The 16,375-nt window shown below is 58.0% G+C and overlaps 6 protein-coding genes across 6 annotated transcripts; 2 read left to right on the plus strand and 4 right to left on the minus strand.

Moving 5' to 3' along the window:
- Positions 1-19: 19 nt before the first annotated feature.
- Positions 20-670, minus strand: BXZ73DRAFT_109105 (uncharacterized protein; the record flags this gene model as incomplete). Its single annotated transcript, XM_048017256.1, has 1 exon — positions 20-670. A coding segment is annotated over one exon (651 nt), but the record flags the coding sequence as incomplete, so codon positions are not given.
- Positions 671-1,114: 444 nt separating this feature from the next.
- On the plus strand, positions 1,115-1,510 carry BXZ73DRAFT_58610 (Sm-like ribonucleoprotein; the record flags this gene model as incomplete). Its single annotated transcript, XM_048021654.1, has 2 exons — positions 1,115-1,184; positions 1,239-1,510. 2 exons carry the CDS (start codon positions 1,115-1,117, stop codon positions 1,508-1,510), a joined length of 342 nt encoding a protein of 113 aa, XP_047870859.1.
- Positions 1,511-1,841: 331 nt separating this feature from the next.
- Positions 1,842-2,864, minus strand: BXZ73DRAFT_93822 (DNA glycosylase; the record flags this gene model as incomplete). The annotated part of the gene is made up of 4 exons (XM_048026703.1): positions 1,842-1,973; positions 2,027-2,346; positions 2,409-2,540; positions 2,591-2,864. The coding sequence occupies 4 exons, from the start codon at positions 2,862-2,864 to the stop codon at positions 1,842-1,844; spliced, it is 858 nt and encodes a 285-aa protein (XP_047870860.1).
- A 2,612-nt stretch (positions 2,865-5,476) lies between these two features.
- On the plus strand, positions 5,477-6,302 carry BXZ73DRAFT_93823 (uncharacterized protein; the record flags this gene model as incomplete). The annotated part of the gene is made up of 3 exons (XM_048026704.1): positions 5,477-5,640; positions 5,706-5,919; positions 5,976-6,302. 3 exons carry the CDS (start codon positions 5,477-5,479, stop codon positions 6,300-6,302), a joined length of 705 nt encoding a protein of 234 aa, XP_047870861.1.
- Positions 6,303-6,616: 314 nt separating this feature from the next.
- Positions 6,617-9,312, minus strand: BXZ73DRAFT_109107 (kinesin-domain-containing protein; the record flags this gene model as incomplete). Its single annotated transcript, XM_048017257.1, has 14 exons — positions 6,617-6,902; positions 6,957-7,034; positions 7,097-7,201; positions 7,260-7,531; positions 7,583-7,880; positions 7,931-8,064; positions 8,113-8,211; positions 8,260-8,312; positions 8,373-8,485; positions 8,535-8,638; positions 8,695-8,802; positions 8,858-8,956; positions 9,011-9,101; positions 9,161-9,312. 14 exons carry the CDS (start codon positions 9,310-9,312, stop codon positions 6,617-6,619), a joined length of 1,992 nt encoding a protein of 663 aa, XP_047870862.1.
- A 3,208-nt stretch (positions 9,313-12,520) lies between these two features.
- BXZ73DRAFT_83661 (uncharacterized protein) lies at positions 12,521-13,043 on the minus strand (the record flags this gene model as incomplete). Its single annotated transcript, XM_048023933.1, has 2 exons — positions 12,521-12,785; positions 12,931-13,043. 2 exons carry the CDS (start codon positions 13,041-13,043, stop codon positions 12,521-12,523), a joined length of 378 nt encoding a protein of 125 aa, XP_047870863.1.
- Between the last annotated feature and the right edge of the window lie 3,332 nt (positions 13,044-16,375).

The following is a 16,375-nucleotide window of genomic DNA, read 5'->3' on the forward strand; positions in this document are numbered from 1 at the left end:
GGCGTGGGAGCGGGGGCACGGGGCTGGCCACGGGGGCAGCCTCGAGGATGGGGGCAGGCGGGGGGGAGGCCGGAGGCGCCGCCTGGAGGGGTGGGGCGGGGAGGGGCGCAGTCGGGGGGAGGTCGGCCGGGGCGACGTCCATGGCGTCCGTCTCAGCCGGCGGGGGAGGGGGGTTGGCCGCGCGGGCGACCTGATCACGGTAGTGGGCCGTGATGTTGGCGTAGTCCATGGCCAGCACACACTGCGTGGTGTTCTGGGCCCAGAACTGGGCGAGGGCGTCGCTGGACTGGCCGGGCGCCTTGTTGAAGAGGACAGAGGCCTCAGCGAAGTTGGACTCGTTGATGGGGCCAAGCCGGAGCGCGACCCCAAAGAGGTGGAGGAGGAGCTCTCGCACCGTGGGCGCGGCAGGAGCTGCAGGGGGAGGGGGGGCAGGAGCGGGAGCAGGGGCGGAGGCCGGAGTCCGGCTCTTGCGGCGGGGGGAGGGGCGTGCGGTGAAGAGTTCGTCCTCACTGTCAGTCCAGGCGCCGTCGGGGTTGCCGCCGGCGAGGATGGTGGAGGAGGCCGTGAGGGCCTGTTGGAGAACGCGCTGGTAGTCGCGCTCGGTCTCCCAGGCCATGTCGTCGGCCGGGGGAGATGCTTTCTTCTTGCCCTTCTTCGAAGAGGGCGACATCGTACAGGGGTAGGGTGGGGAGAGGTGGTAGACGCTGGAGGAGATGGTGGTGGTACGAGGTCAAGGAGGGATGCCTCCGAGAGAGCAACCGACATTCGAGTAGGCTGCGAGAAGGGAGGCGGGGTTGAATTGGCCTATCACGCGCGGTCGCCGGTGGCCGAGGCTGGGCTGTTTGGACGTTGAGATGCCGATGGCAATAATTCAGACTCCAGTTGATCTATTAAAAGTCCGAAAGCATAGAAGCGCTTACTGCTGCGTTGCGCCGTCGCGTCTGCGTGGGCGAACTCGCGCCTCGCGTCCTCCAGCCATCTCCTCGCCGCCCAGTCTTGTGTGTCAGGATGAAGCTCGTAAGGTAAGCGAATCCCTCTTGAGATGTACTGAGTGCGCGTCACGCTACGCAGGTCAGTGTCATAGTATGCTCACCTTCCTTGATGCAGATTTTTGATGAAGCTGAACAATGAGACGGTCACCGTCGAGCTGAAGAACGGCTCTGTGATCCATGGGACGATCACAGGTGCGCGCAGTGTTCGTAGTTTGCATGATCCATGCCTGATCCTTTGCTCCGCAGGTGTTGACATGCAGATGAACACCCACCTGAAAACCGTCAAAATGACCGCCCGCAATCGCGAACCGACCTCGCTCGACTCCCTCTCCATCCGTGGCAACAACATCCGCTACTTCGTCCTCCCCGATGCCCTCCCCGTCGACACCCTCCTGGTTGACGACGCCCCGAAGCCGAAAAACAGGAAGAAGGATGACGCGCGCGGACGGGGGCGCGGACGGGGCGGAGATCGTGGACGCCCCAGGGGACGCGGTCGTGGGCGAGGACGGGGATTCTGATCTGTCGTACGCTTTCTGTCTGTTTCTCTTGTTGCATACTCCCCCGAGACACTGCCCTTAAGATGCCGCTGGATGGGGCCGTGTTTCCGCAACCACGGGCCCGCTGTACTATAACAAAATAGGCGTGTAGTTTGTCGTCCGCGCTCGCTGTTGCGCAATGCTATGTATGTTTCTGCGTCTCCGTTCATGCGTGCCAGCCTCCGCTCCGTGGCTCTGTCCTCTAACGCGCATGCATTACGACAAGATTGCACGACATCGATGCTCAGGCTCGCAAGACCACGTATGTACAGCCAACGACTAGAAACAAGACACAACGACTTCGTTACATTGTTCAAGATGATTTGATTGGTGGGTTGTTGGCCAGGGACTCGACAAGACGATGTACATAGGGGAGGTCAATGGGGGCGCCGGGTCCATGCACAGGATCCCACTGACGATACTTGTCGACGGCCCAACGCCATTCCTAGGAAAGCCTCAGCGAGCGACTAGGAGATGAGAGGCGATGCATAAACTGACCAGGTATCGGATGAGCTCCTTGTCCGTAGGTCGTACATTTTTCCACTCGTCGCCTGCGCAGAATATGCGATAGGAGTCGAGAGCATACGGGCCGCAGCCGGGGATGTGGGAGATGGGAGTAGGAGGATAGTCTACCTCGATTAATACGAGTTCACCGGTCGGAGAGGTCGACAACGATGTGGTCTTTCCGCGGGATTTGTATGTCGTAGAAGGAGTAGGAGGCTGAGATAAAAATGTTTGGGAGATGCTTACGAGCCGGTGCGCACGCGTTGCTCCCAGGCCGAGGTCTTTGATCATGGCGAAGAGCTCGGTATGAGACGCTTGTTGAACAAGAGGGAAGGATGAGCGAGAAGGACGAAGCGTACAAAGAGGCGGCACATACCTCCCGCTAGCGAGGTGGGAGTCGGCCAAGTATTCAGTATCTCGAAGAATATGGGGACAGACAAGCGTCCCGCAGTCTTGTTGAGTAGAGTTACTGCCACAAGTACTTTCCATACATCGGCAGACACATGGTCTGGTCATGTTTAAGTCGAGAGAGAATGGTAGGAGTGAGATGAAACGTGCCTTGGATCAGGATGGGCTTCGCGTGGTAGAGGGCGGTCATAGCAGCAACGAAATCCTCGTAGAAACACACAAATCGGGGATCCTTCAGGTAGCTGTCGATGTCAATGGGCGGGCGAGGAAAGAATCGAGACTTGGCTGTGGCAGGACGGGGAATGACGGTCTGTTTGGGAGACGATGGCTTGCGGCGTTTGGGGGGCAGGGAGTCTGAGAAGTAAGGCGACTTGACGACCGCACAAGGCTTTCTGGAAGACCGACGGGGCATGCGAGAGGACATGGGCAGCCAGGGCAGGTCACCGTGGTGAGGGCGCGGAGATGAGATGCTTAGGCCCGGCCCGGCCAGTGTGCTCTGGCTGCGCATGGCGCGCAGGGCCTCACGCCTTGTCCTCCCCGCCCATGGCATGTCTCTACTTACAACTTGTGCATCGGCAAGACAGCTGATGCGAGAGCGGTACATGGTATGTATGCCTCTCGAGCGCCGTCTTCGCCCTCATCGTTCGACGCAGGATCAATACGATCACGCTGTCTGGCTATATGCTCTGGAATTCGCCGGTAGGTCATGTGTCGACGACCTCTGTCTTGCGAAGCAGTTCCTACACGTCGTCGCCACGTCTTTCAGGGACATCATTGTCAGTAGCCTCGCATCGGCATAACCAGGCGGATGGCGCTCCTGAGTGCGTGCTTCCCTGCTTCGTCTCTTCTCGTTACTCCTCGTTCACATCCCCCCTCTCAGGCACGTCCTCTCCCATCTCACGACAGTTGGCTACAGGCACCCGTAGTTGCCGCCAACTCTACCTCTCGCAATGGGCGCAACACAGCGCTGGCCTCGAATTATTATCTCGCACTGGCTTGGCAAGCTGGAGGGCAAATATGTCCCGGTGAGCACCCTAGTGTGGCTCTGTATGCACAAGATATATTCTGAATAGTGCATGCTTGCTACAAAACCCGCCGGAAAAAGCGCACGTTGCCAGCCACCATGGACAAGTGGTGCACGAAAGCGTAAACGTATCCAACTCCCCGGCGCCGGCAGAAGTACCAGAGGAGTGCCACGAGCTCGAACATGCTCTTCGAACACCTTGCTGGCGTTACGTCGAACAAGACCTCCACGTGGCGCGCGCCGACATACGCCCATCCCGGGAAGCATCAGCAACGTCTCTCGGGCCAACGTCTCCGCCGCGTTCGACATAACCGGGGTCGCTCCCATCGCCCTAGACGATCGCTCCGATTCCCGTGAGGTGGGGCCTGAGTCAATGCTACCAGAGCAACGACATTGACCTGCCTTGTATTCCCAAGGGAAGTACTGGAACGACCATTCGGCGACATCGCGGTTCGACCCGAACCTGCCGGTCTAGAACGATCGGTTACCACTCTGCAGGAGACTATCCAGCAACTCCCCACCTCTGTTTCTCACGTTCCGGGGGAGGTCCCCCGTCCCGCCCGAGGCACCGAACACGTCATGGTGTCTCTTTGCGGGGTCCACGTGGCTCCTCGTGGCTTTTGCAGCCTCCGCGAGCTTCGAAGTTCATCACTCACTCCATTGAAGCACTCGCTAAACATCGGAATGACGACGATGTCGGATAGAGTCACTCGTTAGCTAACACAGCTGAGGTACGCGCATGTCCGAGCTGGCCGATCGACAGGGCTACGAGGTTCGCTAAGACCACACGGTACAACGTCCACTATTCGGGCGACGTCAGCTCAGGGTCATCATGGTATGTGCGATCCGCTGGATCCAACTGGGCGTTATGGAGATGTTGTGCTGACCACAGTGGACGCTACTCGGATGCAGACCGCGCGCTGCTTCCGTGCTGCATTCTGCTAGTGCGCGCGCCCTCGGAGAAATTACGACCGACCCCGAATGACGCGCTCGACGTCTTTCCCTCACGACCGGAAGCGCGGTCGGCGACGGAACGGTGAGGCTTGGACACAAATCGGTGCTCAACGCGTCCGTCGGCGGTGAATGAGAGCAAAGCATGCGGGCTTGGCCCGCTCCGCGTCCTGAAGGCTGGGCAAAGTGCGATAAGGTACGTGTGAGTATGCTCGATCGCGGGAAGAAGCTGGTCGTCCATATCAATTCATTTAGGATGATCTCGGCACGGTTTGCTCCCACCCCTGGCCAGAGCCGCCGGAACACCGTCGTCCCGCTCCAGGCCGGCAACCGGGCCTCTGGTGCACCCCGACAGAGTCTGACGGCAACACGAGCAACGATGTCATCAAGCACTCTCCAAAGCATCTTCATCGAGGCGGGTTTCGGCTGATTGTCGTGGCACCGTGGTTGTAGGCAACCTCATCAGTTCTCGGGGTTTGGATATCTCGTCGGCGACTTGGAAAGCGGGGCGGGCGGATGGGCGACTACGGCAATTATCCGCCACGTGAACCAACTCCAGGGCCGATGAACGAGCCCGGACAGCGGGTATCACAGGGAAGCGAAAAGGTCTCCTTGACAATCCGCCCTCGGAGCCGGACTCTGCGGGGTGCAATTTTGCAGCATGCCCGACATCGCCATCCGTTCCGTAGAGTTGTTCCTGGCTCTCGGCGATAACGGCGTGGATGTTTGGCCACAAGCAGGCCGCACGCGGCTCGTGGCCCTCTGCACGCTCGACATACGCGTGCGAACGACAGGCTCTCCATGACAATGGGCGCGCGATCTCGATGGCGCGGAGACCATGGAAATTATTGCGTAGTGTACTCCTTCCGAGACGCTTTCCACCAACACGCTCACCCGACCTCTGCCCACTCACAGATGCGCGCGCGCCGCTCACCACTTGAGATTCCCAGACCAGCTCGATGCGCGGCGGCCCAGTTGTTGTGGCCTGCTTGGGGCCCAGGGACTCCGGCTAGGACACACCATAAAAGTACCCAGGGACCGACAGCGCCATCCATCCTCCAATGTTTCGCCTTCCGACCCACCTCGAGACCCTGGTACCGCCTCCACGGGATCAGCTCCCGCAGTCCCAACCGTGGAGAGGTTCGCTCCTGCTGCCGACCTCGTCTCCTCATCCCTCGCGACCGCGAGAGATCCGCGTCACCGCAGCGGAGACGGAGAACGATAAGTAAGTTCCGCACTTACCTGTACTCGCGCGTAGCCGCATTGACGTGTATTCCCGCTCCGCACAAGTAGCCAGCAGGAGCAGTGGCCTAGACAGTTCCAGCTCCAAGTGGTCGATCACAGAGGAGTCCTCCGTCAGGTTCACCAATGGGTCTCTCAGGTCCAGCTCAGCGACTTCCCTCGGTGCATGCTCATGCCGGACCGGCTGCCTGATCAAGCGGTGTCGAGAGACAACCAGGCGCAGTTCGAGGGACTCGCTCGTCACCTGCTGGAAAACGAGACGGCGAGTCGTTCATACAGCCTCCTACACGCTCGAGATTCTGACTCGGGCTCGTCCAGGTCGCCGTCGCTCGATGGGATGTTAACGATCCGTCAACCCCGGGTGGTCTCTTACTTTATCCCACTTCCACCACACGCACTCTCATGGTCGGCGTCGTCTTTTTGACGTCCGAATTTCCGTCTTTCCTCGGGCTCGAGGGCCCGCAGTTCAACTCCGCCATTCGTTCCATATACGCTCCCGCCTTGCTGCCGCGGCTGCAGCCTTTCCAGCCAGTCGTGCACCACACTCCTTTCGACCCCGCGCCTCCGCATATCTCGTCCGCCTCTCGTCACTCTGCCAGCGGACCCGACCCCTCGAAGAACAGGTCCGGCCGCAACAGTGGCTGATACCATACCCCAAACGCCACGTCGCCCTCGTTCTCCCCATTTCCAAGTCTATGCTCTGTTCGCTTCCCTCCTCGTGTATCACCTAGTCTTTCCGTTCCCATAACGGACCCCCTCCGCTCGCGCTGCATCTTCGACATTCTCTTGTATCCCTAGCTGGCTCCTTCCGTTGCGTTGTGTCGCTCATACCCGTACGGTCCCCCATAACCAGAATCGCTGACGTATATTACTATATAGAGGTCGCGTATCTCGTAGACACGTTTGAACTACTAAAATCTGTCCCAGTCTCCAGACTCAATTATACATGTGGTATCTCGTCATGCTACACACTCCTCCGCGGTGTCGACCATCTGCCGCTTCTTCGGAGGCGTGTCGGACTCGGCGTCCGTAGCCGGGATCTGACGCTTCCCCGAGCTCTTGACCGCGTCGTCAAGGTTCTCCTTCTCGGAGGCCTCGTCCTCCTCGGTCATCGGCGCCAGCGGGCGGGTGGGCTTCCGCTTGGACTTGCTCCGGGAGCCTTCGCGCTTGAGCTGGTGGCGTGTCCGTTTCGGAGAGGTCTTGAACGGCCGGTTGTTGTCCACAGCCCATTGGATCTCAATGATCCTAGACACCTGGGATAAGCGGACGGTTCTTGGTCGTGAATGAGACGAAATGTACCTCTCCCTGAGCTTATCATTGTCGGGTACGTACTTCTGCGCTTTACGATACAGCTCAAGCGCGAGCTTGAGGTTGTCCCTGTGCGAACCGAGCGTCAGCCAGACAGAACGACGGCCGGCGACGGCGTCGGTGCGACGCACTTCTGGGACTCGGACCGCGCGAGCGCGACGTACGCCCGGCCGGTTTTCTTGCGGGACAGGGGCGAGAGCACGTCGGCGAGTTGGACGGCCTTGTTCGCACGCTCGCTAAGAGGCGGAATCAGTGTCCGAGGGACGACTTGCCAGGTGCAGGAAGAGATCGCACAATCTCGCTTCGAGCTCGTCGAGGCGCCGCTTGAGCTCCTCGTCCTCGGTGTTGCGGGACTTGAGGAGGGGCGTGAGCAGACCGGAGGGAAGCGTCTGGAGGCTCGTGCTTGTGTTTGCATTCGAGGACTCGTCGCCGTCGTTGGAGAGGCTCGAACTCGTGTTGCTGCTGCGGGAGGTGGAGGTAGAGATGGCGGCCTCTTCTTCTTCGAGCCGCTGTTTCTCGCGTTCTTCGAGGCGGCGGGCAACTTCGAGCTCCACGGCTCGGGCGATCTGACAGCACTGGTAAGGGTTTTGAAAACGCCACGATGGGTTATCACTTACCCGCGCATTGATCTCATCTTCTGTCAGGTGAAGGGGAAGCGTTGGGGCAGGTTTAGTAATGGCAATCGGTTCGGGAGGCGAGGCGGCCGTCAAGGAGGGCCGTCCGGAAGGAGCATGAACGGCCGACGGACGAGGCATGCGGGACGGATGAGGCAGTGCGGGTCGTAGTAGAGCTGATACGGTCGCGGCAGCATTCGGCAGCGGTGCTGCAACCCCTTGAGGTTTGGATGGTCCAGCGACTGCGTTGGACTGGTTGACCGCAGGTTTGTTCTGAACGTTCTTCGTGCGGACTGCGAAGCTGAAGGCATATGAGTGACCTTACGGTGCGCGCAGATGATGACAACATACTTGAGAGTGTTGAGAGTATCCTGTCGGAACTTTGTGCCGGGTGCGAGGTTGCAGATGAGCAAACCTACCGAGCTGCCCCCGAGTGCGTCTTGCAGGATTCGGGTGAGTTTCGAATTGCGGTAAGGAATGCGGCTCTGGCTACAGGTCAGTTGATGCACCTACAGGGGACATACAGAGCTTACCGCTCCTTGATTGAGCGCATGCACAACCTGTCCGAGTACGCTCAACGACTTGTTGATGGCTGCGGATTCGACCATGCGTGACGCATCGTTGCCGGTGTGCTGCAGTTCATGTCAGTGAAGGACATAAACATGGTACTGTTCGGCTACCTTGTTGTTCTCGGAGCCAGCGAGATCGACTAGATTGAGTTTACCGGATAGAGCTGCAAGGGCGAGGCGGCAGTGAGCTGAAAGTGAAGTTTCAAGAGTACTTGCATACGTACTTAAGTTTCGTGTCGTGTCGGTCACAGTGATGTACAATGTCAGAATTGCATGCGAGCGGGAAGATACCGAGTTGAGATTAGTGGAACCGACGGATCGTTGCTTGTTGGCGCGACTGCTCGAGGTAATGAGAAGCGCGTAGGATCGAAGATAACAGGACTTACGAGAACAAGGCAGTGAAGTCATCAACGGATTCAAGAGTGACCAGAGACAGGTTGGCCACAAAGACTTGACCAGACTCATTCTCTCGGACAGGGAGCTTGTTTGCCTGGCGTGGTTGACGATAAACGCGGAGAACGCTGAGGACGGTGGACTAGAGCTCACCGTTTCGCGGTCGACGAGAAGGTCATAGACTTCGTCCTTGTAGATCTCCATATAAGAGGCGTGAACAACGGCGTGTTGTGCTGTGTCGCCGGCTTTTCGAAATACTTCCTGCACATGCAACGAGTCAAAGGAATAATGAAGGGGACAAAAGGGAGAAACGAACTTGTACTGCGCGAGGAATGATGCCCGGTTGGTCACTGCTGCCTTGCATAGTGTGTGTCTTTCCGGAGGATGTGACGCCATACGCAAACACGGTCACAGTCTAGGAGAACGATGGGCCAGAGCATTCGCAGAGTGGGAGATGACTGGCACGCACGACGCCTGAGAAAGCGAGTTCAATGAGAGGCTGGACGTCACGATCAAAAATTTCATGTTGCTGCGACGCCGCGTCATAGCAGGATGAAAAACTACGGCAGGGATCAGGGACATGAACATGGACATCAAGCAGAAAACAGAGGGGACGTACGGATATTTGAATGTCTGAGAAGTGTCACGGGGGTTGTCGACGTGGATGGCGGGACTGGATGATGTATGGACGACGCGAATGGCGGAGTCATGCTGCTCTGCAGGTAGCGGGGGACGAAGACGGGCAGCAATCTTGACTCTGGAGTAGGACATGTGGGGCGACGATTAAGGGAGCGAGGAAGAGAGTGAGAGGAGGGAGCTGGGGGAGTTGCAAAGAGCGAGGTTGGAGAATAAGAAGGCACTATTGAGTGCAGATAGGTGCACGCACGGCGTGGGGATACAGGCGGTGGCGGAGGAGCAGCGAAAAGGTCCAGTTCGCGTCCGCGTCCTGCCTCCCGAACCGTGGGCATCTGCGCACGTGATCGCGTCCGGGCGCTCCTCACCTCACATCAATCAAGCCGGCTCAGCCCCTGGCACTGGGGGGGGTGGCCACTGGCCTGGGTCAAGTAGACCTGAATCCGTGCTCCCCCACACGTTTGAATAATTTGTCCAATAAACCCGAGCTGTTTCCCAACAGGGAAGTGCTCGAACACCCTCCCTCCCAAGTCCCCCAGCCCATCACGTGTCCCCATCCTCCAGATCTCCCACCAGTCCACGTTATCCCTCCCGCCCCTGCCCACGTTATCTCCCGTGCCCACGCCCACATTATCTCCCACGCCAGCGCCGCACACCTCCCTGCCCTGCCACCTGTGCTCACTGTGCCTGACAGTGAGCTCGCTGTCCCTGCACTAGTGATCACCACGGGTGCGGGCCACCCATGCAGGTTGGCGGGTCGGGTACCACGGGTAAGGGTCCGGGTCCGGCTCGACTGACCCATGCACCTGCAGGGTCATCAGCAAAAAAGCAAAAACCTCCGATACATTGGAAAGGCTTCAAATGTCCCACGGACATTCCAAGCCTTTCCAATGTCGCGCAAATCTATGCAAGTCATTTCAATGTTACGCAAATCTATGTCAGTCATTCCAATGGAAGCCTAGTGAATTGTGAGGGCCTTCTGTGCGTCAGGCTGATTACAGGAAGGGAAAGTGTGGAAAGGCGACAAGAAAATGAATACTAATGGAGACCGACGGGGGTTCGCGGTTGGGTGTGCGCGTGCGACACGCGTCACGTCCTGGGAATTCGCAGGCGTGGGAACCACGTGATCGGGTGGTGATAACACTCGCAACCAAGTCCCCATCCTGCGTCTGCGTCTTCCTCTCTTCTTCCCTACTCGCCCCCACCATTCTCTCGTCCGCCGACCGTCCGCTACCACAAGCATCCCTCAATTGTCTCGTCTCACGCAACGGACTCAGCCTCCACTTCCGCAATCCTGGCACACTGTCGCCACGCTTCGTTTCGATGGCGCATACATCCACCTGTATCGATACTATGCCAGATCCAGCGAAATCGGGCACTTGCGGGTGAGTCCCCAGGTCTTTACTAGTTCGGTTTGAAGACTATCAGAGCTGTAGGGGATAGAAGAGGGATCAGAGACTACGCGGTGAACATATGGCATCTATCATGCGCACCCAGCCGTTCATCACCATGTACAAGTTTCTTTTTTCTTGTGCGAGCATTGGACCATCCTTCAAGCGGGGTGTGTGTTCTGCAATAAGTGTGCAAGGGGTGCGCTCCTCGCAGACTTCATTGTCACCTTGCGCGTGCAGGTGCGTGCCACCGTGCCGGCGGGCGCCACGTTGACAGTGTGCTGAAGGCCCAGCAGGTCGACTTTGGGCACGTGTACCCGATCTCACGGGAGGAAGACACGCGCAAAGTGGCAGAGGCGAGCGTGCTGGGTGAGGATGGTGATGCAGGAACAGGTGAGTCCGCTGTGGTGCCCTCTCAATTCATGCACCACGCCGCATTGCCCGTCCCTCCGGTGTGTTTTCGTTCTGACTCCTCTGTGCCTACAGCGACCATGTGATCCTGCCCAAGGAGATCACCGACTTCCTGTATGGCGGCTTCATGCATGTTTTGTATTTGCACATGTACACGTCGTGACGTCTCTGCATGTAGTAGTCACTTTAGTCAATGCAAATTGTTTTCTTCTTCATATCCGTTGTGTGAACACAGAGTCGGATGGTTGAAGGTACCAGGACGGCATGGAGCCCTGAACGTTGAACATTGGAATGGATTCCAATGATTCAGGCCGGACATTGCAATGGCTTGCAACCCTCCAGAACAGCTATATATTGAACGTCCAAACATTCTATAACATTCTGGACATTTTATGCACTTCTAAGCCAATCCAATTAAAACACTTTTTTGCTGATGGTGAACCCCCACTGACCCGTGATGACCCGTAAGCTCAGAGGGCATTATAGATAGTATTCAATGAAGTCAGAATATGGAGGAACAAGAACCACATGCAATGCGCGCATGAAGCCCGCATGGGGTGTGGTCGCCGCCCCACGCGCACCTCAAAACAAGGTGAAGGTGCGGGCGACAGAGCTCATCGTGCTGTCTCGAGAAGCGTGAGCGCAATGTGGACCCGAAAGTCCCCTCGCTCCTCGTGACGGCCGACCCCGAAAGGTCATGCAGCATCCATGCGCCTGGAGGTGCTCGCACTCCTGCTTGCGGATGTCACGGTGATGGCGGACGCGCGTGCTCTGGAAGTGCGGGTACAGGCCAAGAGTGCAGTGGCCAGGAGGTGGCACCGGCGCAGCTCGTTCTGTTGTATGAAATCGCCGTCTCGCATGCACCTCACGAAAACGCGAAGGGAACGCTCGAGCTCACCCATGTGCACTCCGCTCACAGGGCCGCAGACAAGCACTCACACCAATGTGCACGTACGGGTGGGCCCCTCAAGTTGTTCATCCCCCGTTCGTCCCCCGTCCGTCCCCCGTCCATCCCCCAGCCCTCTCGCAGACCGTATTGAGAGCGCCACGCTCGATGAACGGTGCACGACGTGAAGCCTCGAGGACCCACACACCTCGCCCTTCCCTGTGGCCTCTCCAGCTCGCTGCTGTCGCCGCCGCAGTACTACACACCCCTGGCTCGTTGGCTGTCTACAGGCGGTCAACTTTAGAGACGAGAAACATGCCCTCGAGCGGGACCGTGTGTATGGTCGTGGTTGTGTGTCGCCAGGCGCTGATGAGTGTGCGCCCGCCGACAATGCACCCGCAATAGACAGTGGGGAGGACGCTGCCACTCGACCGCTGCAGCCACCCGCTGGGCGGGGTCTGGATGTGGACGACGACAATGACGAGGCCATGCGAGGGGCGGATGTGTCCGTAGAGTGCATATGCGAGGGGCGGATGTGTCCGTAGAGTGCATATGCGCGCATATCGCGTGAGGTATTCTGTGCGTGCGCATGAGCGGGGATGATGAGGAAGGAGTGAAGTGGGGTTTATAAGGCCAAGGAAGACGAGAAACTCATAACCTAGAGCCCGGACAGTGAGCCGGGCGTGAACTTGAGGCCGCCGAGGGGCGCGCCGAGGGCCCAGAGGTTGAGGCACGTTGTCCACTGCTCCCAGTTGTGCACCTGTTGCGCGCTCAGGCTCATCAGCCACTCGCTCCATGCCTGCCCGTTCTCCTCCCGCCACCCCTGTACATGGTCGTGGAGGGCCGCGTGCAAATCCCAGTTGCCATGGAGGAGAGGAAGCACGGAAGTTGTTGTTGGGGGCGAGGAAGGGGGGTAGTGGGAGCTGTGCATGGCGTACCGCCAGACGTGCTTCGCAAGCGTAGCGCGGAGGGCGGGAGGGCAGGAGGGCAGGAGGGCGGGTAGCAATTTTTTTTTGCGCGAGGGATGACGATCGTGGGGGAGAGTGCGAAGGGGATGGGGGGACGTACTGGGGTGAGGGCGAACTAGTGGAGCCAGACAACAACGTTCTCGCAGCTCTTGACAGGCCAGCCACCAGCCAGAGTTGGACTTGCGGTGGGGCGGTCAAGGACGTCCATCGCATGTTGTGTTGAAAAGCCACCCCTCCACATCATGCACTGAAAGATGAAATGAAAGTGCACCTGTTTATCGCACTCCCGCTGAGCTGATGGTTGCCGCACCGCCTCTGCTGCCACGTCTCCTTAGACTTTCCAAGATCACTTGAGTGAGGCAGGGTGAAGGAGCAAAGGAATGGGGGGGGGGAGAAGTCACGGTGAGTCCCGACTGGCAAGGTGTGCGCACGAGCAACTTCGGCCATTGCACGTGACTGACCCGTGGCCACAAGCGCTCTACCCGCACGTACCCTGACCCGTGGGCTCACGGGTCCAGGTTTTGCAGGTCCGGGTACGGGTCGACTCAAGATTACCCGGGGGTGACCCGTGGTGATCACTACCCTGCACCCTGTGTCACGCTCGCGGTCCAAGCGGGCCGGTGGTGTGACACGGGGGAAGAGGTCATGAAGGAGAAGACAGGGATAAGGTCTGTTATCTTTGGAACACTGGGGCTTTCACCCTACACCTGTACTACTATATATATGTAGGATAGTCCGAGTCAATGATACGAGGGGAGACATGGAGGATACAGTGGGACCAAGACAAGGAGACAGATGAGAGAGGGGAGTCGTGGCAATCAGGTGACTGGCGCCAACGCGCACGGGGACTGATCTAGCCGATCCGGAAGAGCGCACGTCTCATACGCCCTCCGACTATCGTAAGCATTGTCGAGCGATAGTCTACTACGACGGCTATCAAGAGCGAACATGAGAAGGAGACAGGAAGCTTGAGAATGGTAAGCAAATCATCTAAACGTCAGAGTAGTCTGTGATGGGGCTAATGGTCAGGTCATCGAAGACACTGGTGCGCTTATCTGCAGACACAAATGCGCTACCAGCGACCGCAACACCTTCAGTAGCGGAAGTGTTGGCCTCACCTGAGGCCACGCCAGGTTGTGCTACGTCCACGCTGTCCAGCGCCTCGGGAGGCCCGCCGACGAGGACGACCGCACTGCGACTCAGGACCGGGCTCGCGATCAACAGGCTTGGGTTGATCCATCAGGAAAACCCTCACTTGCTAATTAGCTCTAATTTGCCTAATTTGCTCTCTGGTAGATCTAATTTCATGCAAATGAGTGCTCTCATGGAAAACAGATCTTCTTTGCACTAAGATGTCTCTCATTAGATCACTGAAAAGCTTATTATCACTAAGGTGACTACTTTATCGATGATTCATGACAATATAGAAGCCCGAGAAGATGAAATATATTGGTCTCTAACTACAATAGACAAATGCATGTCTGGCTACATCTTCCATAACGGGCTCTCATCCGAAGTGGCCGCCGACCCGGGCCATGAGGGTAACGTAGGTGACACAGGGTGGGTGAGGAGGGAGTTGCAGGGGCGGGCGAGGAAGGGGACATGGCAAGGTGGGGGCAAGAAGAGGATGAGGTGGGGGATGTGTGGAGGAGATGGGTGATATAGGCGACGTGAGTGAGATAGTGACGTGGGAGACATGGGTGATGCGGGGGCGAGACGCGGGCGACGTGAGCAGTGACATGGACGAGGGCGAGGTGGGCATGGTGTGAGGGGCAACGCGGGGGCGAGACGGACACATGAGACAAGGGTGAGGTGGCGACGTGGGTGAAGAATCCGGTGACACGAGCAATCTGACGCGGGAGCGGGCCGCGAACGCCAATCGGAGGAGAGGGAGAGGTGGATGGGTAGAGATGGAGGTTGGATAACCTCGATGTAGTGGTGCAGAGGCGTCGCCGGCACTAGGCGCAAAGCAGACGCAAACTAGAGTCACACAAGGGATGTCTAGCCCACAAAGACCAAGTTAACATAGCTCTACAGGCATACAGGCAATTGAGATACTCACCTAGCCCACAAAGACCAAGAGGTCGAGATGAGGGCTAGGACACGAAGTGCAAGTGCTAAGAGAGTCCGCGATACGGGCGCTTAAGCGCGGGAATAACCTTCCAATATAGTAAAAGGCAGGGAAAAGGCGAGAAAAAGGCGAAAAATAATACATAGGGCGAGTCCAGAGTCCGTTCCACAACACAATCCAGGTGAGATGGCTGAGGCGGGCGAGGTGGGAACGGGATGATGACAACACGGCGGTGACGTGGGTGATGGGGATGATGCGGGCGAGATGGGCAACGCAGACAATGTGGGGACAAGATGGCCACGACGTGGGCAACGTGAGGTAGGCACGACATGGGAGAGGTGGGTGACGCAGGAGAGGTGGGTGATGCGGACTTAGGCAATGCGGGGGAGGTGGACGCGATGCGGGTGGCGACGTGGGTGGGACGTGAGTGAGGAAGTATAGGCGAGGTTGAACTTGACGTACTGGCTGCGGAGCTGCTAGCAACGCTCGTGTTCTGTGCTGGATGTGCGGCATCGGTGTTCAAGCACAGAGATGTATATGAGATTGAGTCCAAATCTGCAGCTTCGCGCAGAGGTCATTGAAGACTCTACCAGCACAGCAGGAACTGGTGGGGGCTTTGAAAGCTGGGAGAGGGTATGCAGGGAAGGGTGAGGGACTCAAGCACTCACCATGGAAGGAACTACATAGTTTGTGAAGAATCCGAAGGGATGCTTGGAGGGTGAGAGGCTGGTGCGGTTGACGTAGGGGAGGTCCGCACAGAGTGGCTGGAAGGTGGTGACGCAGATGGCGGGGACGATGAACGCGGTGCTGGCAGTGTCAAGCGCGCAGTCCACACGATGCACATTCATTCCCACACATCCCCAAAGTGGAGCTGCACCTCCGATGCCAGCGCATCGTTCTTGTTCCACCCATTCTCCCCTGCTCGCCCTCATTGCCATCCTCTCCGCCTTTCTGCCTTTGACCTTGCCAATCTCATCTGCGCAGTCATCTCGCTCGCCTCTCCTATGTCCCCTAGGTCACCCATGTCACCCCCGAGCCGTGCCGCTGATATGCATCCGCAAGCTCGAGCAAGAGAACGAGCTCCCTCAACTCGTTATCGGGGCGAGGTGCGGCTGCACTACGGACACTATTGTGAGTACACTTGTTCTCTCTCAAAAATTTCCCTCTTTCCCATTCTTCCCCCAATATGCTCGCAGTATGAGCTTGTCCAGCTCGGGGACGAGCAGCATGGCATTGGTGAGCACCTTTCCGCTTTGCGTCGCACTCTGCACGAGCTTATTGTCCCCATTGCCTATGTTGCAGCTGTATCGCCCTCAACACCTGCGTGCCAACTGTGGTCACCACATATGTAATACAATCCCCCAGGTACCTGGGAAGTCCATTATGCTGAGGTCCACCACATTTTCATTGTAGAAAACCCTGGTGAAGCAATAACGGCATGAAGGGGTGCAACTAGGGGGTGGAAATGCACACA

The sequence above is a fragment of the Epithele typhae genome (genome assembly GCF_022376455.1).
Source record: "Epithele typhae strain CBS 203.58 chromosome Unknown BXZ73scaffold_212, whole genome shotgun sequence".
Lineage (NCBI taxonomy): Eukaryota > Fungi > Basidiomycota > Agaricomycetes > Polyporales > Epitheliaceae > Epithele > Epithele typhae.